The sequence below is a fragment of the Chiloscyllium punctatum genome, chromosome 39, assembly GCF_047496795.1.
Source record: "Chiloscyllium punctatum isolate Juve2018m chromosome 39, sChiPun1.3, whole genome shotgun sequence".
Classification (NCBI taxonomy): Eukaryota; Metazoa; Chordata; class Chondrichthyes; order Orectolobiformes; family Hemiscylliidae; genus Chiloscyllium; species Chiloscyllium punctatum.
The window spans coordinates 20,677,560-20,704,000 of record NC_092777.1 but is presented as its reverse complement, the minus strand read 5'-3'; the positions used below and the strand labels follow the sequence as shown (position 1 = coordinate 20,704,000).

Below are 26,441 nucleotides of genomic sequence, written 5' to 3'. Positions count from 1 at the left end.
TTTTGGGAAGTCAAATGCAAGAGGGAAGTTTACAATAAATGGCTGGACCCTTGGGAGCATTGATGTGCAGAGGAATTTTGGGATGCAAATCTAAAGCTCCCTGAAAGTGGCAATACAAGTGAATAAAGTGGCAAAAAGGATGCTTGGCATGCTTGCCTTCAGTCAGGGCATTGAGTGTAAAGGTTGGCAAATAAAATCAGGAATAGCTAGAAAAGATCAACAGGTCTGACAGCACGTGTGGAGAGAAATCAGAGTTGACGTTTCGGATCAAGTCACCCTTCCTCAGAAGTGTTCCCTGTTTGAGAAGCGTGGATAGTCCAAGTTGTCTTTGGGAGTGAACTTGTCAAAAGTAAGAGGTGATAGGTTTAAGGTGAGGGGGGGGGGGAGCTGAAAGGAAATATCCAAGATAAGGTTTTTACACAGGGGGTGGTAAGTGTCTGGAACATGCTGCCAGGGGAGATGGACAAAGCGTATACAAATGGCAATGCTTAAGAAACATTTTGGCATACACATGAACAGAGAGGGAATGTGAGAATAGAGCATAAGTTGAATGTTGTTTATATGGACTTTCTCAAAAGTCCTGCACAAGAGACTGTTAGCTGAAATAGAAACCCATGGAATTGAGGGCAAATAAATGATATGGATAGGAAATTGTCTGTTTGGCAAAAAATTTGGCCCTTTGCAATGGTGCTACCTGTATAAAGGAGCTCTCCAATATGTATAGCTTTGTTCTACATTTCCCATGGTCCTTTTATTCTTTTGTTTTTCTCAAAGGTTTCTTTATCCAATTCCCTTTTAAACAATTACTACTGTTGCCAGTCACCCAGCAACTGAGTGCTGACAATATCTTTTGCTTCATTTTTGTTTCCTGTTATTTATGTGATACATGTCAGGGGGTGTGTGTATTTAGTTGATATCTCGCTGCTTTCTATCTTAAATAGGAGTAATTTAGGAACAATGAATCATTTCTTACATTGTATGTCCATTTAAAAAGACTTGCAGTTAAATACAGAATTTCTCCACTTCAGGCTGTCCCAAAGCACTTAGCAGCCAACAGTTGTTTTTGTAATGTAGTCATTATTGTGCCTGTTTATTTGTTGAGTTAAAATTTATGGCATGGCAACAGAGGAAACGATTAATGATGAACACAGCAAACTCTGACTGGAATAGTGGAAATGGCTGCTCAACATTATAATTGAGCATTTTTTAGCTAAAAGCAAAACTATCATCTGGAATAATAAACCATTAGCAAAGATCAGAAAAAATGATGCTTAATAACATATAGTAGTGCACTAATACAGAACTAGCTAAATGTTCCACTCTCTGTACTAAGCAACCACTTCTCGAAGGTGCTGTGTCTGAATTGGTCAACATTATTCAAATCTTATAAATTTTAAAATGTCTTTGGTGAAAGTTCCATTAGTCGTCATGTATTAGCTCCCAAATCTGGACAAACTTGTACATAGGTATAGACTTAAGCAGATGCCATCACTTGGTTGCTTACTCTGTGCGTTGCTTGTATACAGCAATTTGGAAATAATTTCGTGCTTTTCTTTGCCTTTTACAGAAACCTACGTCAGTAAGTCCACAAACGATTGAGGAAATGGCTTATGCTCCTCTGCCGCAGGGTTGGCAGTGTTACATGTCCCCACAAGGTCGGAAGTACTATGTCAATGCCTACACAAATGGTAAGTCCCATTAAATGATGCATTAATCACATGAATGTTTTGGAAATGGAAAACTCTTGGACTGGATAGGTCCATCTTGTTTTCATTGAGTTTGGCTTGGTTTAGGATTGATTTTGGAGATGCCAGCGTTGGACTGGGGTGACAAAGTTTTTAAAAAAGATCACAGAACACCCGGTTATAGTCCAACAGGTTTATTTGGAAGCATGAACTTTTGAGGTGCTGCCTCTTCGTCAGGTGGTTGTGGGACATGACCATACCGCTCAGAATTTATAGCGCAAGAGTTAGTGTCATGGAGTTGTAATGAAATATTGAACAACTTTAGTTAAAAATTACACAACACCAGGTTATAGTTCTGAAACAAATTTAGATTAAGTCTTTTCATCTTTTTGAATGGAATATGGTGGTTTAGGTTCTTTAATCTGTAAATCCCAGAATTACATTCTCAAGGTAGCATCAGCTTATCTAATAAGTGTCAGCTCAGCTATGATATGATTCTCAATAAAGGGCTGCCCTTTTTTGAACATAACATATAGGAGCAAGAATAGACCAAATGGCCCATTGAGGTTACTTCATCATTCAGTCTGAAAATGGCTGAACTTGGGCTTTAACTCCACCTTTTCACCTGATTGTCCCTTTATTGCTTGAATTCCTGAGAGACCAAAATCTTCATCTATTAAATATATTCTCTAGTGCACCTACAACACTCTGAAGTAAGGCATTCTAATTAAGATTGGCAATCCTTTTGAGTGAAGAAATTTCTCTTCAAGTCAGTGCTAAATGAGTGCTGAGATTGTGCCCACTTGTTCTAGACTCTGCAGTCAGGAGAAACAACATTAGAGTGCCAATGACAATTCTGGGCATTGTGCCTCAGCCTTTTTTTTTTAATGCTTATTTTGTTGTCTTCCATGAGATGCTGGCATTGCTGGCAAGGCCAGTCTTTGTTGCCCATCCCAGGTTGTCTTTGAACCAAGTGGCTTGCTAGACAAGTTCAGTTGATCACGTTGCTATGGGTCTGGGGTCATATGTAAGCCAGACAAGGATCGCAGGATTCCATTCCTAAAAGCACTAATGCATCGCTTGGATTTTAAAGAAATAGATAATGACTACATAGTTGCCATTAGACTATTTTTAATTCCAGATTTTATTGAATTTAAATTCAGTCGTGGTGAGATTCAAACCCATGTGACCAAACTATTATCTTTGGTCTCAGTATAGTGGCAACGCCACTGGAATACAAACACCTGCTGTGTCAGCCATACAAGGCAGAAGCTTTCCTTTGTTGAAGACCATGATTTCTCAGTGGGATGAGGGAAGGTTGTGGGGCAGGTGATGTTTTCATGGCATTCCTCAATCACTGTCTCTGGTACTACTTCCTTTACATCAAGTGAGTTTTTTTGAAACTGTTCAAATCTCCATGACCTGTTAGTTTTCATAGTTATGTCTGCCCAGGGTCTTTCCTTAAAGACCGTTATGCCCAAAGCTTGCCTGAATTGTAGCTGCAACTTGGCTGAAAAGTCTGCATCAGCGTCCAGGACAAGCCCTTGTTTTGGCAGGTTCTCTGTTACTCAAGTGTTTGTTCGTAGAATTATGGAAACAGGCAATTCAGGGCCTATCGAGTTCACACCAATCTTTCAAACAGCAGCCAACCAGACCCAAACCCCTACCCTATTGCTATAACCTTGCATTTCCCATGACTAATTCACCTAACCTACACATCCCTGACACAATGGGCAGTTTAGCATTGCCAATTCACCTAACTGGCATATCTTTGGACTGTGGGAAGAAATGGGAGCACCTGGAGGAAACCCACACAGACACTGGGTGAATGTGCAAACTCCACACAGACAGTCGCCCAAGGGTGGAATCAAACTCTGGTCTCTGGCACTGAGGTAGCAGTGCTAACTAATGAGGTAGCGTACCACCCATCTGCCTGACCCACAAAATGTCTCCTGTTCAGAACTGCGTAGACAAATTGAATTATTTATCTCAGACAGCAATGGAGGCTATGTCATTGAAAATATTTAGAGATAAGTTAGACCAAATTTTGATTGACAAGGATATCAAGAATAATGATATACTGGCAGGAAGGTAGAGTAGCCGCCATAGTCAGTCTGCCACATTCTGACTGAGTGGCAGAGCAGGTTTGAGAGCCAATGGGTGGACCTCTGCTCCTTTTTTCTTAAGTTCTAATGTAATTCTGTATTGATGATAAACATTATAATCACCTCTCCAATCCACTTGTGCTATCCACTTAAGTGTCTGTCTTAGAATTTGTTTGAAAATCTTGTTTTATTTTGTTGAAATAAATGGTTCACTTGTCATCTTGCTTCCACAGTTTAAGGTAATAATGCTTTTTGTTTATAGATTCTTAATCATTGTGCAGCAAAGAGACACCGTACAATACTCAGCAAATGTTTGTTCTTTGACAAGCAAAGAGCCAATCTAATGATAAGCACTGGCTAGAGAAATCCTCTGACATCCAGCTTGTGTGAGGATTTGAGGAGAGTGTCTATTTGGGTACTTTATAGAGTCATAGAGATGTACAGCATGGAAACAGACCCTTCGCTCCAACCTGTCCATGCTGACTAGATATCCCAACCCAATCTAGTCCCATCTGCCAGCACCTGGCCCATATTCTTCCAAACCCTTCCTATTCATATACCCATCCAAATGCCTCTTCAATGTTGCAATTGTACCAAAGGAAAGTTTTTATTTAATTGAATCCAGCTGGATTCAATCATTGGATCTGCCAAATTAGAGAGGATAGAAAATTTTGAATATGTTCATGCTCCTCTTGCTTTTCCTTTTTTCTTTTTGTGGAATGATTTCAGCATGTTAATTTTGGTTATTTGATTTGTCCTAAAAACTTTATTTAGAACTCACCATTATTTCCTTGAGCTTTTTATCTCTGCCTGTGCTGCAGAAATTGTGTGTTCAACTGGGCATCATAGGACATCTGCCCCAGGAACTACAGAATGTTTGAATGTTTAATTTGGTGAACTACTTTCAAGGCACTTCTGGTTGAGCTGTGAGAAACTGTGCTTCGCTAACGATAAAGTTTCAGTGTGTCAATGTCCTGAAATATGTGATTTCTCATGTGTGATTTTAACTCTGGCTGTATAGCTCCAAAGGTAAATGATGACAAACCTTTGGTACTATAAAATGTTGTGATCTAATAAAATATGATGATATCATTGTTTTTGTTGAGTGATGTAAATGCTCTTCTGGGATCGCTAACCTGACATTTGCCTCAAAACATTGTGTGAGGTGTACTAGCAGCAGTTGGATTTAGTGCTTTATCTGGCCCTGTCCTGGCTGCATTTCTGGACAGAGAAATTATCTCTCACTCTAATTCAGTCAGTGGAAACGCTTAGCCTTCGCTTGTTTAGGCATATTAGAATCTCTTGGGTTCCTGTAGTGATTGGAACAAGTTCAACCAGGTAGACCTAATGGAATGAGTTCTCTGAATGGAGCAGGTTAGTGTGACAGGGGTTTTGCTCACTCTAGGAGCCAGCTCTGTGCTAGCTGGGTCAGGGTCATGTACTAAGTATGTGTGAATAAAAGGTGACACGGCCTTTGTAGAGTTATTTCAGTTCCATTCTTGGATTATTTTAAATAGTTATTGCACAATATTACAAGATGTACATACCTTTTTTTAATACAGCATACAGGCAGGGCATGTGAAGATCGTCCATTTACTGTTTTCATTTTAATACTGGACACTGACCTCCATTTTGCTAGATGACCAACAAATCAACAATTCTTAAATCCATTTTACTACTAAGATCACAATTATTTTCTCAAATGACTAGTTTTATTCCCCAGTGGTGTTTAGTCTGGTGCATAACTGACAGTGCTCAGTTCTGTATTCCTTATTGTTGTTCTTGTACTTGGCTCTGGATCCTAGCTTCTATTCAGCTTCTGATGACAATGTATTAAAAGGCCTTTGTTTCTTTGAATCACTCCATTTGTTAGGTGCAGTCAGCTGTTAATGGTACGGCTGGTACTTCCTCATCATGTGCCATCATCACCTCTGGAGCTCCGGGCCTGCACAATTCTGGCTGTTTGCTGTAAGAGATGCTGGTGATTTTATTTTGTTTGCTCTTTTGTTCTGTTCCAAACACTGCCAGCCTGTGCTCCAGTGATTGTAATTCTTTGAGAAAGCTGTCCCTTCTTCAATTTTCCTTTGGCTGATTGTAATCCTTTACAATAACATTGCATTCAGTAGAGCAGTCAGCTGTGCAGAAGGGGACTGAGCAGGAAATGGTGTCGATTCCTGTAGAAAGGCATGTTGTGCTGATGAAAACATCCAAAGTTTTATTTATTGGAAAGTTCTCTGCCTTGTTTTACCTAAGGATAGTATGTTATCACCTTGAGTATTGTGTGGTAATTCTGGTCTGGATATAGCTTGAGAAGTCATTTTCAGTTCTCCAACAGCAGTGAGGTGTTGTTTGCTCAATGGGTTATAGCTTTCTGGGGAAATGTGATGGCATGCTTTGCGTTGCAGTGCTGCTTCAGATTGAACTAGTTCCACAATCTGGCATTCCTGATTTTCTCTTGTGTACATTGTAAGATTGAATTGAGGCAGCAGCCTCCCTAAAGTGGCTGATGTGAGGTTAATTCTTCAAAAGTTGCAACATCCTCAGTTTGTATTCATGAGTCTAACACGGTGCTTGGGAAGAGAATCCCTGTAAGCCAGCAAATTGAACAGAAAACAAGTTGAATATTTGTACAGACAAGCTGTGAAGCTCAGACTGGTATAACCACCAACAGATGTCTCTGAATGCAAGGACATAAAACTATTTCAAGGCAATATGTTGGGCTTCATGAGGCATGTACACTTACTTTTCATTCTGCAATGGTATGCGGGCATCATTTACAAAGCCATTTTTGTTGCCTTTCCCTAGCTGCCCTTGACCTGAGTGGCTGGTGAAAGGACAGTTAAGCATCTGCCACAGTGATTCCCATCTAAGACCATTTCTGTCCCCAAAGAAAAAAAATCCAGATGGGTTCTTTTGATGATAGGTTGTGGTTTTCTGGCTGCCAACTGAGAGTAGCCTTCAGTTCCATGCTTTACTCATGGAATTTAAATTTCTCCAGTTACCATGTTGGGTATTAAACATGCACTTGCACAGTATTAGGCCTCTGCTTCCAGCACCACTAATCCAGTGTCTGCGTTAAAAGTCCAGTGTCACTACCGTTTCATCACTGCCTTTCCCCAAATCCCCCTTGTCACAACTTAACCATGAAAGCCACAAGATGAAGGAAATAAAGCCTGATGCACCATAGATCAGGTTTCATGTTTTTGTTTTGCCTTGGAGATGGGTACCAACGGAGAAAGAGAGAGTGAGTGAACAGTTGAATATAATTCATTCCCAACTGACCTCCACCCACTTTGTTACTTGTGTTTTCCATGGAGTTTGGAAACAGATGATGAAATGCCTGACAAAGCAAATAAAAGCTTCATGTGGATGTTGCAATGTTAGAGAAGTCTCCTGGAGTTGGATGTGGTAAATTGATGCCTTTTTCAAAAGGTGCTCTTTTACAAGGCAGCATGTAGATTTTAAAAAAAGATGAAAAAGATAAGGGTATTGTTATAGGAACAGAAAGAAATGAGAATTGAAAGCAACATACTTTTCTGCAATTGAGATACCCCCATTAAGCGCAATTTCACCAAACTTGGACAACAGCAGAGAGGTATTGGAGGAGGATAGTTTGGTCAAAAGATGCAAACAGGTTGAAGAAAGATAGAGAGGGATATTTTACAAGTGCTGTAGGAATTAGTATTTCATTGTGATGTTTGGGAACCCTTAGGAATATCTGCACCTGGAATTATGAATTAATAATCAAATGGGCTCTGCCTTCAGCAAATTCCTACTCCAAGCAAGATTTATGCCAGTCCTTGGTCAATTTGATCTGACTTGCAACATCTGTGTCCTGTATCGTTGGTCACCTTATGAGCCAGTTCAATCATAAATTGAGATTTTATTTAATAAATTCTAAAATACTGACTCAACATGGTTTTAGCTGGAAGCTAAGTCTTTTAATGTTCAGCCATTATCCGTCAGTCTAATGAGGCTGAACAAGGAGTGCATTTTGGAATTTTCAAGGGAATTCTTATTTGCTCAACTTTTTGTTTAATATTTCAGAGCTAAACTCTCGATCGAGCCATGGTTGATCATGTCTTTACAGCCCCTATAATTTTATCCTATGTCAAATTTGCAAGAGATTAGGTTTTTTATATATCAATGGCTATTTGAAGTGTAAAATATTAATCCTAAAAGTATGTAAACTTGTGATTCTTTTGAAAGAGTTCACAGACCTATATTCTTGTTCTCTCTTACTGGACAAGATGTCTGTAGTTGGAATAATTCAGCACCCAACTGGCTGAACAGATTTTTGTCTCCGACAAGACCAATGTTATCTTCTAGTCAGAATGAGTGTTTCATTTAGAATGTGAATTCTGCAAATAATCTATACTGGCGTTATCTTCCAAGAATCTTCTCATTTTTATAAAAATATTTGACAGATGTTCTGGCTTTTTGAAGCCAGCCCAACCATGAATCACAAAGTGAATAAGGATGTTAATGAGCAGTCATTGGCAGAGCGAAGTGTTCTTCAGCACTGATTGCAAAGTATTCATGAGTTTTAAATATTTACAATGAGTGATGAAAGGCCCAACATCAGAGCCTTGTTTTTCTAAGCTCCACTAGTCGTGCAGAAACCTCTCGCTGGCAGTGGAATAGGTCAGAAAATCACATCTGCATTGCAATGCACCAAATTGGAGGGGTGGGTCAGCAGGGACTTTCACTGGACTGTAGGAGGTTGAAGGGCAGCTTTTATAGAAGTTTATAAAGTCATGATGGGGATAGAGAAGGTGGAAGGCAGGTGTCTTTTCCCTGGGGTGGGGGATTTCAAGACCAGAAGGCATATTTTAAGGTGAGTCAGTGCTGGAAAAGCACAGCGGGCCAGGCAGCATCTGAGGAACAGGAGAATCGATGTTTCAGGCATAAGCCCTTCAGGGCTCTTAGGATGAGAGAAGAAAGACTATATAAAAGACACAAGGGGCAGTTTTGTTTTTTGTTTACTGAGTGGTTTGTGTGAAATGAATATCCAAAGGAAGTGGTGGATGCTGGTGCAGTTACGTTTAAAATACTCTTAAATAAATGCACTAATAAGATATGTTTGTAGCAATATAGGTCAAGTGCAGGCAGGTGGGACTAGTTTAGTTTGAGGTTATGGTCATCATGGACTGGTTGGACTGAAGGGTGTTTTTGTGCTTTATGACTATGACTCTATAACAGCATGGGGGAAACAAATGAAACAGTTATCAGTAAGCACAAGCTGATTTTAAAGGGATTTTCTTTTAAGAATTACTTCCTATACCAAATTTCCTAATTCTAAGTGAGAGTCTTCCCAGTGTTCCATTTTGCACTGGTTTGCTCAAATTGTTCACTTGAACATCAGTTAAGTGACTAACATTAAAGTTTTAAATTAAGTAACTTTGAAACAGCTCAGTGTAGTGTCTCTTTTTACATTGAAATGTAGACTGGGCGACTGCCAGTACAGCTCCGCCCTGACCCAATCTTCCAGTTTTAATAAACCATCTTGCTCTCGTGTTAACATTTCTGTCCTGGGCCTGCTTCAGTGTTCCAATGAGTGACAATGCAAATTGGAGTAACACACATTTTTCACTTAGACACCTTTTACAGCCTCGAGGACTCCATTTATTGAATTCCACAACTTCAGAGTATGACATCTATGCCCTCCATTTTTCTTGCATCTTCCAACTCTCACCCACCAATAGCCACACCGTGTTAAGTTTACTCTTAGCAAGGTTAACCCATTTTCTCCCTTTCAGACCTTCATTTTTATACCTTTCTTACGTCTCTATCTTTCATTCACCACCATTAGCTACGCTTTTGTCTTTGACACTGAGCACCCTAACAATCTTCTTCACTTACTCCACCTCTTCCCCTCTGCAGCATGAAAACACATTTTTCCGACTCCTTTCATTTCTGAAGAAGTCTGATCTGATCCAAAGTATGAACTCAGTTTCTCTCCATAGATGCTGTCAGACATGCTGACTTTCTCCAGCACATTCTGTTTTTGTTTCAGATTTCTGTATTTTGATTTTCATTTAAGGTGGCAGATTGTCAACATCCTATTGTGTTTTTGACATCCATCACATCCAGCCACATTAATTACCTACTACTTGGGTTAGTGGGCCCCACCGCAGCCAGGGTGGAGACCTTGTGAATATTTAAATATTGGGAGTTTGCTGATCTCACTTGACATTCCTCCCCAACCCAACCTGTGCAGCTTTGGCACTGGTGATGCTCCATTCCCAAGCCCCCATTGAAACTTGGCAATGAGCCACGTCTTCTGGAGAAAACCAGGCTTTCCTCACCTCTTGGTCCTCTCTCTTGACCCTTCCTGGCACAACTTGAACTTACTGGAAGGGCTTGTTCCCTTGAACCCCTGATGACGGTTTACCTCAAAATCTTGTTTCCGGCTGCTAGGCAGTTATGTTCCTCCCTCCTTGCCTGGGCTCCAGATGGAGTGTTCACATGGCCCAGACTTCACTCCAACAGCTGCGATGGTCCGAGCCTGCTGCACAATACGCCAACACCCAGATTTGCAATCAATGTTTTATTGCAAGCACTTGCCTCCGAATGGTTTCCTGTGTTTGATGAATGGCTCTGGCCTACACTCACTATGTCTCTTGTCTCCATGTTGTTTATTCCCTTTGGCTGCTCACTCTCTAGGCGACAGGCAATTTGTCTCTTGGTGCGTGACTAGCAACTTCAAGCAGTTTAATTATTTTTGATCTCTGGGGCCTGGCTTGTTTGTACAATTATGGTGGGCAAGATATCAGGGGGAGGAAAGAAGAAAGTGAAAGGTACCAGTTCCTGAAACTCAATCATGTAGAATACAATTGACAGCTACATTCCTACAAGGAAGCATGACAAACGACTCTCCTCCCTTGGCAGGATGTTGCTGTGAATGAGAGAAATATATGAAGTGAGGCAGTATCTTTCTAAACCTTGCTGTAATATGAAGTCCTTTACAGTCAATAATGTCTGAATTTTAGTCACTGTCGGAATGCAGCTGCCGTTTTGTACGTTGCTGTTTATTGATTCTTGTAATGTGCTAATGGAATATTTCTCTCTTTTTTTTTACAAATGATGCTGGTTGAGGGATAAACCATGGTCAGGAGTATGTAGGGTATTCCAGTGCTATTCTTGAAATGTGACTGTTTACATCCATTGGATTAACCTGACTGCAGAGGGCTGACAAGGTTTGGTATCTTCAAAGCTGAACGAGATGGGGAATCAGTAAGGGAATCATGGAGGAAAATGCAGGAAAGTGGAATTGCTGATTACCAGGTCAGCCAGGATCTCATGGAATGGCAGAATAAACACAATTGGCTATTTCTGCTCCTATGTCTTATAGTTATGGCATTCCTGCTGTTGGAGCACTCCCAGAGTGTGGAGTGCCCAGTGTTTCTTGGGGTGGTAGTGAGGAAGGTGATTGTACAACTCCCAGGAAGTGAAAGTATTGGCAGTAAGTTGGGAGAAGAGGGGCTTTTGGAATGGCCTCCAACCTTTTCCCCCCCCCCCCCCCCCCCTCCTCCACTGTGGCTCTCAGCACTTACTGAGGGCTGTGGGCTCAGTCAAAGCATTTGGTGGGATATCACTTTGCAACCTCTGAGATGCGTAAGTAGTAGTTCTTTGGTACAGCACATCAAGAGGTGGCTACTTATCTTAACCACAGGTGGTGGAGGGTTTCCCATTTTTTTTAAAAAAAAAAGAACCTTCCATCCACTACATTCCTGGCATTAAGAATTTCCCCTTTTTACTTCATTTTCAGCACAATATAGCCAAGTCTAGCCCTTCACGTTGTTGGTTATCCACGCACTTTGTACAAGGTCTCATTATTTGGTATCCACTGTGACTAGATTTTATTTTCACCTTCTCCTTTACCCAGGGCTTCACCTCTGAAGAGATTCAGGAGAAGAGCTGAAACTGGATCCCCCTACTCTGTTGTTTCACAATAAACAGTACCCTTGATATTGAGCCAATAGTGGCTTCGGTCACATTTTGCTATATGTCAAATCTGTACTCACGATAAAATAATCCAACAGAGTGTTAGTAGAAATTTTATAATTATTGCAAAATATTTGATCAGGAAATGTCAAATAGCGAAGACCAGATATTACCATATCATTGTGTATGATAGTGATCTAAATCCTATTTAAAAGGTTAATTTTTGGTCAGCAGTTTCATGTGTCATTGGAGATTTTGCATTTACCTTGTACCAATTTTTTAAAAACATATATATAAACTCATTCAGGATTTGGGCATTACTGTTCAGGCCAGCATTTATTGCCCATCCCTGAAGTCTCCAAGAGCACTTCGCTGTTGGTCTGGAGTCACGTGTAGGCGAGACCAGGTGGGGTTTGCAGATTTCGTTCCCTGAATGCTATTGGTGAACCAAGTGGATTTTTCCAGACAAATTAACAATATTTACATGGTCATCAGTAGACTCCAGTTCAAAGTTAATTAAAATAGTCACTATTAAAAAAAGTTGTCAAAACCGATCATCTAGTCATTATTACTCTACACAGCAAACTCCGACAGACAATTTGGCAATTGTATGCCAGGAACTGCACTTCAAACCATGCTACTATGGATGTAAAGTTATGTGAAATGGCCAGTGGTTGTGCTAAGTGTGATATAAATGCAAGTTTGTTTTTAATTGAGGAAGCAAGGAGGAAAAGAATCTCTTGTTCTGTACCCAGTGATTCCCTGTAGAAGTTTCCTGTGTGGATATAAACTAAGGACTGAAGTGAGATGGTTGAATAGTCTACAGTTGGAATCTTTGGAGAAAATGATGACTGCAGATGCTGGAGATCAGAGTCGAGAATGTGGCGCTGGAAAAGCACAGCAGGTCAGGCAGCATCCGAGGAGCAGGGGAATTGACGTTTCAAGCATAAGCCCTTTGTCAGGAATATGGTTACAAACTTGCCTTCTGTAGTGTCCAGAACTTGCAGTGAACTTATCCGCGAGCAGATATTGGGGGAAAAAATGCACGTTAATTTTATACTGTGTGGTCATGGACACCAAGTGAACTTCTGGTAGTACTCCAGTGTATAGAAAAAGGAAAAAAAAAACCATAAAATAATCAAATACATGCTTGACTGGTTGCTATTGAGGAAAGGTTACTTTATTAATTTGTGCTTTGACTGATGCTCTACCTGTGAGTCATCCTGTAAGGAATTCCTCCGAGTCAGTGACCTGCATTATCTTTTGAGTTGAATGGAGCAGTGAAGCATACCAATTCAAATGTCAGTTTGCAAACTGTAGATAAAGGTTACAATGTCTTCATTGCAAATAACAATTGTTGCATTGTGCACTAAGAATTTCTGCTTATAAATCATCAACTTTAAAACTGATTTTGCGCAGTCGTTCTGGTGGTAGATGTGATGGTTTCTAAGCGGTATTCAAATTTGTGGTAAAAGAAAATGCAAAATGCTCAAATACTCTGGTCAGGCAGCTTTTGTGGGTAAATAGTTGACGTTCCTTTCCATTGAAGCCAAAAATATTAATAAAACGTTATAGGTGGCTGAGCAAGTAAGTGTCGGGTATTCGGAACAAAATGCAAGGTCTGCGTTGGGGTGGAAAGCGCGAGAGATTAAATGATAAAAGGAGTTGAAAGTACAGGGCCAAAGGGAGTGGTAAGGGGATACATAAACACAAGATGTTTCTAAAAGGAGTGTGAAAGGCAGAATGAGGAACAACTGCCAATTTAAAAACAGAAAAAAAATTGTCAAAATGAGCAAAACCAAAATCTACAAAGAAAATAAAATGGGAAGTAGTCTCAGATTACTGAATTCACTCAGTCTAGAAGGCTGCCAAGTTTTGAATGGAAAGATGAGTTGCTGTTCATCAAACTTGGTTTGAGCTTCATTTGAGCACTAGGAGGTCAAAGACCGGTCAGTGTTAGGAAATTTAAATGCAGGTTTAATGATGCTTTTAGTAGTCCTGACTAATCTAATGTTAACCTATTCCTAATCAAAAACAATCTCCCTAACTGTGATTCTCACTGAAGGACTTTGAATGGGTGTGCAACAATAAAAACTGCAGGAAGAACTCAACAGGTCTGGCAGCATCTGAAGAAGGGTCACTGGATCCAAACTTTTAACTCTGCTTACTCTCCACAGATGCTGCCAGACCTGCAGAGCAATTTGTTTTTGTTTCTGATTTCTGGCATCCACAATTCTGATATTTTTGTTAACCTGTGTGTGGCCAGTCTTGTAAATAGGTCCCACTTCTAATGGGAAGCGTTTGCAAATCTAACAGAAGATTTCAGAAATTCAATTTTGTGCTGAGCTCAGTTTGTGATCAGCAACACTGAAATTCCAGCGCAGTGAAATGGTAGTGTCAAGGACCATTTCATGTCCCTCAATAAACTCCTCCTTCAAGGTCCGTCATGGCAGGAATGAAGAAGTTAATCTTTAATTCTTAGACACTTCAGGACTATCTGAGGGGGTTGCTCATACATTTTGTCCACCTCATGGCACCAGCAATATATGCTGCAAAACTGAAATCAAGTCATTATCTGGGCACTTCAGACATTTTGAATGCAATGAAGCAGTGGCTATGTACACAACATCCGCAAATGATTAACTTTATTAATTGTTTCTATTGAATCTGGGTTACAGTGTGTACTCAAGCAACAGTCAAACAAAATAGTTTTGTTCTTTAAAGTGTGGTCATATCTCATTACTCATGTAACCATATAAGTCATGGATTGATGACTAAAGTGAAAGAGGATATAGTCTCTTTATTTATATCCAGTCACAGTAAAACTGATCTGATCTGCAGAACTGTTAAATATATTTTTGACAACTGCCTGTTTCGGGATACAAGACCTGTTTTGTGGAAACTATTATAATCATTATGGAATTACTAACACTGCTGGTTCACAACCATTTTGTTATTAAACTCTGTATCCCCTGTTAGACCTTTAATCACGCAATAATAATTATTAAATTAGCTATTCCGTCTTTGATATTTCCAATTGTTGCCAACATCCTGCATCTTGACTGCAAGACTAAAATTACTTATTTAGTAATTTGCTCAGCGCTAACATGAGGTGATTTGATCGTTGATGTTCTGCAGCTATTATGCTGTGATACTTGCAAGATTATCATGAGATGTGGGTCACATAGTATTGAAGAGTTTAATGAACTTTTATTTCAACTCTTCGTATTTGCATATGTGCATTATAATGACAGGCACTTGTGCATCTGGGCAAAAGCTAAACAATCTGTTCATGGCAATATCAGTAAGAGTAACCACTACACCCTCCTTGTGGAGGTGAAGTCCCGTCTTCACACTGCGAATAGCCTGCTTCTTGTTGTGTGGCACTATCTCTGTGCTAAATGGGTGATAGACTTTGAGCAGATATAGCAACTTGAGACTAGGCATTCGTGAGGGCCAACAGTAGCTGCCGAATTTTACTCCAGTGGAACTTGCAACCTTGTGGCCTGGCAAAACCCTACCATTAGTCAAGCCAGGAGGAATCAACTGTGGCTCAACGAACAGAGCAAAGGGGCTTGCCAGGAGCAGCACCAGGTTCACCTCAACATGAAGGGTAAACCCCGTGAAGCTACAACACTGGCCTTTTTGTGTATGTGTCTCTCAGCATAAGAAAAAAGTGATAAACCACGCTAAACAATTCTAAAACCAACAGGTCCAATCTTAGCTCTGCAGACCTGCCACATTCAGTTGTGAATGATAGTGGATGATTTAAACAACTCACTGGATGAGCACGCTTGACAAATGTCTTCATGCTTTGATGGGGGAGTCCAGCTCATCTGTGCAAAAAATAAAGCTGAAGCATTTGCAACAATCTTTTTAGCCAGAAGTATCAAGTGGATGATTCATCTTGTCCTCTTCCAGATGCCCCCAGCATCAGAGATGGCAATCTTTAGCCAATTCAACTTACTCCATGTAACTTCAAGAAATGACTGGAGACACTGGACGCTGCAAAGGCAATGGGCCCTGACAATATTCTGGCAGTAGTACTGAAGAATTAGGCTCCAGAACTTGCCATGTCCAAGCTGAGCTTCTCCAGTACAAAATAATATAACACTGGCATTTATTTGGCAATGCGGAAAATTCCCAGGTGTGTTCTGTACAACAAAAAGCAGGTCAAACCCAATCCAGCCAATTATCATCCCATAAGTCTAATCTTGATCATCAGTAAAGTGATGGAACGTGCCATCAATACTGCTATCAAGCAGCACTTGCTCAGCAATAACCTGCTTACTGACGTCCAGTTTGGGTTCCACCAGGAACCTCCTTACAGCCTTGGTCCAAACATGGACAAAAGAGCTGAATTCCTGAGATGAGAGGAGTGTTAGCCCTTGACATCAAGGCTGTATTTGAGTGAGTCTCATCAAAACCCTCACAACTCCAGTCAGAGATATACACCACAGAATCAGACCCTTCGGTCTAACTTGCCATGCTGATCAGATATTCTAAATTAATTTAGTCCCATTTCTCATCACCTGGCCCATATCCCTTGACGTCCTTTTCTATTCATATACCCATCCAGATGCATTTTAAATGTTGTAATTGTACCAGCTTCCACCATCTTCCTCCACTTCCTCTAATAGCTCATTCAATACACTCTCCACCCTCTGCATGAAAGGAATTGCCCATTAGGTCCCTTTTTTTAAAAAAAAATATCATTCTCCTCTCACCATTTAAGCCTATGTCTTCACCCCAGGGAAAAGACTCTCTTCACCATATCCAAGAGTCAAGAGGAATCACACAGGAATCACTTTGGTTGCAGTTGTACCTTTTGCAAAGGAGGATAGATGTGGTTGTTGGAGGTCAGTTATCTCTGCTCCAGGACATCACTACTTGGGTTTCTCAGTGGGTGGTCGTCGTCGTCGTCGTCGTCATCATCCAAATCGAGCAGGACTGTTTCTTTACAATACCCAGGTCTGAGTGGCAAATAACATTTGCAGCTGGCAAATGCCCAGGCAATGACCATCTCCAGTGAGAGACAATCTAACCATTGCCCCTTGACATTTGATTGTACCACTATTACTGAACACCCATTCTGTCCATCCACTATTTGGGGTTACAATTGATCAGAAACTGAACTGGACCAATCCTATAAATATCGTGGCTACAAAAGCAAGTAACTTCCCTTCTGACTCTCCAAAGCTTGTCCACCGTTTACAAGGTATGAGTCAGGAGCAGGATGTAATCTTTTCATTTGCCTGGAGGAGTGTAGCCCCAACAACACTCCACTCCAGTAGCTTGACACCATTCAAGACAAAGCATGACTGGAACTTCATCCACTACCTACACCACTGGCACTCAGTAGAGGCAGTGTACTGTCCACAAGTTTCATTGCCAGAAATTCATCTAGATTCCTTAGCATTGTTTTCCAAATACTCAACCATGTCCATCTGGAAGGACAGGACAGCAGGAACTACTCCAACTGCAAGTTTCTCGTCATCCTGTCTTTGAATTATTCTTTAGTGTCACTGAATTAAATTCCTGGAATTATGTAAAATCTTGGAACTCCATGATATGGTGTTGTGGGGCAACCTACTGCACATGAACTACAGCAGTTCAAGAAAGAACTTGTCCCCAATTTTTCCAGGGCAATTAGGGGCTGGCTTAGCCAGTGACACTCATATCCTGTGAAACTACAAAATAAACTTGGAAGTATTATAGCACTCTATCCTTGGATTTTCACACTGTAGGTTGACATGAGCTCAGTAAGATGGACACTGGAGATCTTCATACCATTAGATTACATGCCATAGTGGTGTCAAAATCATGGATCGGTCCCTTAAAGATATATTGCATAACTGTGAGAAATAATGCAAGCACCTCAAAATTCTGGTTATTCCAAAATCCATGGATGCTGTTTGTGTTAAGACAGAAGAAATATAGTCGAATCTCTGTTTTGATGTGGGAACTATTAGTCCAAAGACCCAGATAATTGTCTGGGACCCAGCTTCACATTCTGCTGCAGCAGATAGTGGAATTTGAAATAAATATGTTTGGTATTCAGTCTAATAGTGTCTGTGAAATGTTGGAAAATCCTATCTAGTTCACTGAAGTCCTTTTTTTTAGGGAAAGAAGCTGCTGCCCTTAGTCTGATCTACATGTGACTCCAGACCCACAGTCATGTGTGGTTGAGTCTTCACTGACATATAAGGAATTTAGGGATGTTCGCTAAAGGCTAGCCTGGCCACATCTCTGAATGAGTTGCTTTAAAAATAAAGCAATATGGGGAGGTCTGAGAAATCAACCTCATCATGATCCTAAATGCTACAAAGTCACTGATTTGGTAAATAGGAACCTGAGATTTGATATTACAGAAATGATGTTGGAGGTTAACAGGCCTCACGTGTGGAGATGTGAGAATGGATAAGTATCTGGGCACTTTGGTACATTATCTTTTAGAAAGTTTTGATCTACATAGAATTCATATCCCAGCTATTGATTCACATTAGGTAGTCTCCGGTGGTGTATGTTGACCATTCAGAGGATCTGACTCAGTGTGATGCGTGGGAGGTTGTTGTTCCATTAATCATTTTCTCATCCTTTGGCGAGCAATAATGGACAATAGGCCAATGAATTTTCAGTGTTCCAAGCCCCTTCGTCCCAGAGGTGGTGCTCTTAGTAAATTCAAACATCTGATTCTGGAGGATCTGGAGACTCTCCAATTACTTCAAATCCATTGCATTGTAATCAAGAGATTCATTAAGCTCGAAAACCTTTCAATTTAAAAACATGGAACAGACTTATTTCACCCAGTGACCATGATTTGCTTGTGTTGGGCTTGCTGTGTCCTGAATTTAATCTAGTTTAAAAATGTATTCTAGTCTCCCAGCACAATTATTCAAGTCACATTGGGTGTGTGTTGATTGAAAGTCACCACACCAATCCAACGCAGTACATTATGGAGCTTGTTACATGTTGCTTTGTCTAGCATTGGAAAGATTACTGATTTCATCTCTGTTCCAACAAATGGCTAGTTTGACTTCTTGGGAAACTATATACTGCTTTATGCAAACATGTCTCTCACTCTAAGGTTATAATTGTTCTCCTGTCTTGCTCCTGTGCTCTCCAAAAGCACGTATTATGGGAGTGTGCTGTTTACATAGTATAAGACATTTGATCAATGCAGGGCCTAATACAGCTCAGCACAAGACTAGCGCACCTCTCATTACTAATCTTGAGCTTTGGGGGGGCAACCATTTGACCACTCCAAGTAACACTGAAACTAGGAATCCATTTTGTGATTTCTCTCCTTTTTTTTCTTTTACTATGCATTGAGTGGGGATGGGAATGTTATTGCTCAGGATTTGCATCAGTGTTCAGGGAACAATAATGAAACCATGTAATGCATAATCTCAGCCCAACTATTTTTCTTGTTTCTCTCCTCTCATTGGATCAAGGTTGGGGCCTTGAATGTGCTAGTTAGTGTTCATTGGGGTATTGGTATATATTTTGTATTCCTGGATAACATTCAGGCTTGAGTTCATAAGTGGTAATTAAATATTTGTATTGTGCAAAAGTCAGGCAATCTCTACTTCGAAGGGAATTGATCTATCATCCATGACACTTAATGACATTACCATTACTGAATCCCCCTTATCAACATTCTGGGGTTATCACTGCCTAAAAATTGCCCTTTTGGGTGCCATGGTGGCTCAGTAGTTAGCACTGCTGCCTCACAGTGCCAAAGAACTGACTTCTCCACCCTTGGCGACTGTTTGTGTGGAGTTTGCAAGTTCTTTCCATGTCTACTTTGGTTTACTCTGGCTCCTTTAGCTTCCTCCAACACCATAAAACTCTGCAGGTTAGGTGGATTAGCCTTGGCAAACGTGGATTTATGGAGATAGGCAGAGTACTGGGTGGAATGCTCGTCAGAGGATCCTGCTGACTTGATGGGCTGAATGGCCTCTTTCTGCACTGTGGGGATTCTGATTCTGATTCCGAAAACTGAGCTGCACAAGCCATCCATTATGGAGTGGCAGTGATGAATTGATGCTTTCATTGGATTAGCGGTTCATAGCTGCAGACTGACCTTGTAGGATTTAAATCTTTGGTTTAAATCTTACCCCAATAGTGAAATCAGAATTCCATAACAATTAGGAATTAAAAGCATCTCTTTTGTCAACCATTGTCAATTTTCATAAAAGCCCACCTGTGGCTCAAATGTCCTTTTTTTTGGGGGGGAAGGAAATCTGCCATCCTTAATTGGTCTGGCCTTCATGTGACTCCTACCCCTTTTTTGGAAAGGCTGTGCAAATATCTCACTTCAAAAGTAACCAAGGGGTGGGAAAATGCTGATCTAGCGAGTGATGTTCACACCACAAAGGCAAAGAAATATAAATATTGGAGCTACAACAACAAGTCAGAAGCTAGGAGTTTTGCAACAAGCAACTAGCCTTCTGTTTTCTCGGTATTTAGCCACTAGGCACAAAGTCAGGAGTGTGATGGAATAGTCTCCACTTGCCTGGATGAGTGCAGCTCCAACAATACTCTAAGCATAAAACCTTTTTATAGGACAAAGCTACCCACTCAATTAGTGCCCTATCTACCATTCTTCCCCACCTCTACCAACACAGTGGGAGCAGTGTATACCATGTACAAAACACACTGCAATAATTCACCAAGGCTCCTTTTTGAAAGCACCTTCCAAACCTGCAAGCTCTTAACACTTAGCAGCTCAAGTGTGGTAGATGCAAGGAAACACTGCCACCTGTAAATTCTCCTCGAACTCGTACAGCATCCTGACTTGGAAATGTTGTTCCTTCGCGGTCACAGAGTCAAAGTCCTGTGACTCACTTCTGAACAGTGTTATGAATATCCCTATACGTTCTAAGGACTGCAATGGTTCAAGAAGACACCCCTTTGCTACCACTTCCAGGGCAATCTAGAATGGGCAATACATGCTGGCTCATCAGTGTCCACATCCCACAAGAATTCTGCTGTTGAGTGAGAACTGTATTATTTTGTCCCTTCAACAAAAAGTCCCTGAATGACATTGGTTTACTGCAATGTCAGCTCTTTCCAGAAAACTGTCATGACTTGAATTTACAAGAAAGCAATACTTTTTGATCGGCATTCAAAGTGTACATTGTTCTAAACGATACTTTGATCTTGACTCAGTCTGACCCTTTTCAAAATGTGTTTGCTGTATAATGAATCCAAGTAGAAAAATGTCTGCTGCATTATTACTTGTCAAGGCTTTTAAGGTTAATCACATTAGAACCAGGACAAGGATTTTTTTCTGTGATCATTAGAACGTCTACAATTGAACTTTTTTGTATTTTTGCTCTGACCTCCCTCTGTTCAGCCTCCTCTAAAGCATGGAGCCAACACACAGGTCTTGCCACTAGTAGATTTGGAAATGTAGACTTTTAATCTTGGATACAAATGACTGCTGCCATGGTAACGAGCACAGATTCTTATTTTCAGCGTGATTTGCTAAAGGCTGATGCCTTTTTGAAGTTATTTTTACCGTGCTGTTTGAAAATTCATGAAATGAAGTGAATCACATTGGACAACAACTGAGCCACAGTGGGGAGCTCCTCTACTTTCGGAATTCTAATTTTCCAAAAGATATGGAATTAGCAAGAGCTGCATTTCTCTCAGAATGTGCAGTGTTTCTTGAGAGATTACTGGCTACATCTAACTCTTCACTGGATTCTAATCCTTGGGAAAGAATGTCAAACCTCAGAGCATTGTGCCTGACATTGCCAACTTGTTTATTCAGTGACTGATTCATTTTTTTTTTGTTGCAATGAATAACATGGAAAATTACAATGTTGTGCTGGAAACAAATGCATCAGTTATAAATTTTGTTTTTAAATTGAGACTTCTTGCATTTTCCAAACTGAAACTGTTTGTTTGTGATTTGATTCTCAACCTTTTTTTATTGCTAATTCTTCCCCCCCCCCCCCCCCCCGTTTTCTCCTTCTCTTCCTAAAGGTAGAACCTATTTGTGACTTTTGTTTCAATACCATCTGGTATTAAGTAAATTTATTTCAATAACTTAACTTACTGGATCTTTTCATACATAATGCTGAAGTGCAACAATCCCTGAACTGAGGTTGGGCACCGTCTTTTGAATATATTTACAGAAGTGGAATGCATTTTTTTTGTCTGTGGTATACAATATATCTTCCGAGACATGCTCTTGATATAGTCACTGTGTCAAAGCATGTGTCCTGAAGGTATAAAAGTCTCAGACTCCATTTTCAACTTGGGCCACTTGAAGCATGACAAGCTTATGGAACTGAACAGCTTAATAGTAATCCAAAAACTCTAGTAGTTGCGAATACATAGGTGACCGTAATGTCTGTTGGATATTCCAATACCACAGTATCAATAATCCAGTTTCTTCTGTAACCAGGGGTAACATAAGAATTCCAAGTCATAGCAAAAAGCTCAGAAGAATGTCCTCTCCTACCTCAATCTTTGGCAGCTCCTAATGTCATGCATAATGCTAAGTATATTAGAACAGTTCAGATGACCATTCATTTGAGCATTTCATGTCGGTGTACAGCACCTGAGCATCAACTTGATTTCAGCTACTGACTGCATTCACCCAGGGGAAATGGCTAATGTGCTGCAGAGCTGTCATTTTGGGAATTTGTTTTCCCCCACCTGAGGCTATTAATTCATGTTGGATTCTGGTTTCCTAGGTGCCAGCTTTTTATATTCGTTTTGGGGATATGGGTGAAATTGACAAGGCAAGCATTTCATACCCATCAATAATTGTTATAAACGGCCATTTCAGAGGACAGTCAAGAGTCACCACGTTGGTTTGGGTCTGGAGTCAGATTGGCGAATGATGGATTTCCTCACCTAAAGGGCATTTGTGAACCAGCTGTATATTTTGTAAAAAATATTGATTTTATTTTTTATTATTCAAACTTGATCAACTGCCCTCGTGCAATTTGAGCCCTTGTCTCCACAACATTGCCCTCTTCCTGTGGGTTCCTAATTCAGTGCCAATACCACTATGTCACCATCTCACGAAAGAGTGCCTGTTCCCTGTCTCACAAGTAGCTCTCTTTCTCATAGTAATTACAGAAACGTGGCTCAGAGATGGACAGGACTGGCAGTTTAATGCTGCAGGAAGGACAGAAAAGGAGGCAGGAGAGGAGGGGGAGTGGTGTTTTTTTTATAAGGGATAACATTACAGCTGTACTGAGGGAGGATATTCCTGGAAATACATCCAGGGAAGTTATTTGGGTGGAACTGAGAAATAAGAAAGGGATGATCACCTTATTGGGAATTGTATTTATAGACCCCCTAATAGTCAGACAAAAATTGAGAAACAAATTTGGAAGGAGATCTCTATTATCTGTAGGAATAATAAGATGGTTATCGTAGGAGACTTTAATTTTCCAAACATAGACTGGGACTGCCGTAGTGTTGAGGATTTAGGTGGAGAGGAATTTAAATATGTAGAAGAAAATTTTCTGATTCAGTATGTGGATGTACCTACTAGAGAAGGTGCAAAACTTGACCTACTCTTGGGAAATAAGGCAGGGCAGGTGACTGAGGTGTCAGTGGGGGAGCACCATAACCATAATTTTATTAGCTTTAAAATAGTGATGGAAAAGGATAGACCAGATCTAAAAGTTGAAGTTCTAAATTGGAGACAGGCCAATTTTGATGGTATTAGGCAAGAACTTTCATAAGCAGATTGGGGACAGATGTTCGCAGGTTAGGGGATGGCTGGAAAATGGGAAGCCTTCAGAAATTAGATAACTAGAATCCAGAGAAAGTATATTCCTGTTAGGGTGAAAGGAAAGGCTGGTAGGTGTCAGGAATGCTTGATGATGACTAAAGAAATTGAGGGTTTGGTTAAGAAAAAGGAAGCATATGTCAGGTATAGACAGGGTAGATAGTGAATCCTTAGAGTATAAAGGAGGTAGGAGTATACTTAAGATGGAAATCAGGAGGGCAAAAAGGGGATGTGAGATATCTTTAGAAAATAGAATTTAAGGAGAATCCAAAGTATTTTTGCAAATACAATAAGGACAAAAGGGTAAGGAGGGAGAGAATAGGGCCCCTCAAAGATCAGCAAGGTGGCCTTTGTGTGGAGCCGTAGGAGATGGGGGAAATACTAAATGAGTATTTTGCATCAGTATTTACTGTAGAAAAGGACATGGAAGGTATAGAATGTAGGAAAGTAGATGGTGACATCTTGGAAAAATGTCCATATTAGAGGAGGAAGTGCTAGATGTCTTGAAACACAAGTGGATAAATCCCCAGGACCTGATCAGGTGTACCCTAGAATTTTGTGGGAAGCTAGGGAAGTAATTGCTGGGATATTTGTGTCATCGATAGTCACAAGTGAGGTGCTGGAAGACTGGAGGCTGGCTAACGTGGTGCCACTGTTTAAGAAAGGAGATCAGGACAAGCCAGGGAACTATAAACCAGTTAGCCCGATGTCGGTGGTTGGCAATTTGTTGGAGGGAATCTTGAGGGACAGGATGTACGTGTATTTGGAAAGGCAAAACTGATTAGGATAGTCAACATGGCTTTCTGCATGGGAAATAATGTTTCACAAACTTGATGATTTTTTTTGAAGAAAACAAGAGGCTTGATGAGGACAGCAGTGGACGTGATCCTTATGGACTTCAGCAAGGTGTTCAACAAGGTTCCCTGTGGGGACTGGTTAGATCCCATACAGTGAGAAGTAGCCATTTGGATACAGAACTGGCTCGAAGGTAGAAGAGAGAGTGGTGGTAGAGGGTTGTTTTTCAGACTAGAGGCCTGTGACCAGTGGAGTGCAACAAGGATCGGTTCTGGGCCCACTACTTTTCATCATTTATGCTCACATCCAAATCATTTCTATAAGTTAAGTTTGCAGATGACACCAAAATTGGAGGTGTAGTAAAAAGCGAAGAAGGTTACCTCAGATTAGAACAGGATCTTGATCAGATGGGCCAATGGACCGAGGTGTGGCAGATGGAGTTTAATTTAGGTAAATGAGAGGTGCTGCATTTTGGGAAAGCCAATCTTAGCAGGAGTTATACTTAATGGGAAGGTCCGAGGGAGTGTTTCTGAACAAAGAGACCTTGGAGTGCAGGATCATAGCTCCTTGAAAAGTAGAATCGCAGGAAGACAGTATAGTGAAGAAGGCATTTGAGTACTGGTGTTGGGAGGTCATGTTCCAGCTATACAGGACATTGGTTAGGCCACTTAGGGAGCAGTGCCTGCAATTCTGGTCTCCTTCCTATTAGGATATTGTGAAATCTGAAGGGGTTCAGAAAAGATTTACAAGGATGTTACCAGGGTTGGAAGATTTAAGCTATAGGAAGAGGTTGACTAGGCTGGTGCTGTTTTCCCTGGAGCGTCAGAGGCTGAAGGTTGACTTTATAGAGATCTATCAAATCATGAGGGCCATGGGTAGGATAAATAGACAAGGTCTTTTCCCTGGGGTGGGGGAATCCAGAACTAGAGGTCATAGGTTTATGGTGAGAGGGGAAAGATATAAAAGAGACCTAAGGGCAAGAAGGATTTGGCGGGATATAGGTCAGGTGCTGGCAGGTAGGACTAGATTGGGTTGGGATTTCTAGTCAGCATGGACGAGTTGGACTGCAGGGTCTGTTTCTGAGCTGTACACCTCACTGACTCTGACTCTGAGCTTTGACGACCATGTAAGTATTTATATTAATCAGCCTGATCAGATATGTGATGCACATCCAGCACTGGTGGGACTTGAGCCTAAGCCTCCTGGTTCAGGAGGGGCACTACCAATATACCATAAAAGCCTCCAAGGCCTAGTTCTTGAGCTACATGAAGTGAAGGGGGGTCGCCAGGACCCAATTCTACCCTGCTGCACTAGAATCCCTTCTCTTCGGTGTAACTCCTGCCAGAATCCAGCTGCACAACACTTGGAAAGTAAAACAAGTGATACTTCAATCACTGGATGTATGGGAGCTGGGGTGGGGTGGATTGCTGCTGATTGAAAGTAGAGGGGGAAATGGTCAGGCAGGGTGAGAGGGTAGAGTTTAGAACTGATCTGGAGGTGCTGGTGTTGGACTGGGTGTACAAAGTTAAAACTCACAACACCAGGTTATAGTCCATCAGGTTTATTTGGAAGCACTAGCTTCCGGAGTGCTGCTCCTTCAGGTGGTTTCGAACCTGCCATCTTCAGCTTTTGGCTGTTCTATGGATCCAACACCACCTAGTGGTTGGCAGTGGGAGCATAATGCAGCTGCATTATTAACAAGATACACGGTAAGCTGCTACATGGACTTTATGCTCTGGTGTATCAAAACTTTAGACATGCAGGACACTCAGCAGAATTATGGGTTGATTCTGTTCTTTTTGAACAAGGGACAGTTGGTCACCCTATACTAATCAGGAGCAGGGACATCAGTTGATGTTCAGCTTTTCTTCCTCCAAGGAAAGTTTTCCTAACTGAGGTTTCACTGAGGACGATAATAGGATTGCTGTGCTAAGCCCTTTTGACCTCACCCAGTCTAAGGATATTTACTAATGAGATGTCATTGTTGTGCAGCCTGCATGGGTTTCCATTGGGTGCTCCAGTTTCCTCCTATAGTCCAAAGATGTGCAGGCTCGGTGGAATAGCCTGGGTAAATGCAGGGTTATGGGGATAGGTTAAGGGACTGGGAAGAGGTGGTATGCTCTTTAGAGAGTCGGTGCAGACTGT

General features: G+C 40.9%; 1 protein-coding gene across 2 annotated transcripts in view; it reads left to right on the top strand.

The window, feature by feature from the left end:
• Positions 1-26,441, top strand: part of gas7b (growth arrest-specific 7b) — a 440,079-nt gene that overhangs the window by 202,078 nt on the left and 211,560 nt on the right. For both annotated transcript variants that reach the window (XM_072558282.1, XM_072558283.1), the window contains exon 2: positions 1,568-1,688. In XM_072558282.1, the coding sequence (XP_072414383.1) occupies positions 1,568-1,688 (121 nt within the window). The remainder of the gene's footprint in view (positions 1-1,567; positions 1,689-26,441) is intronic.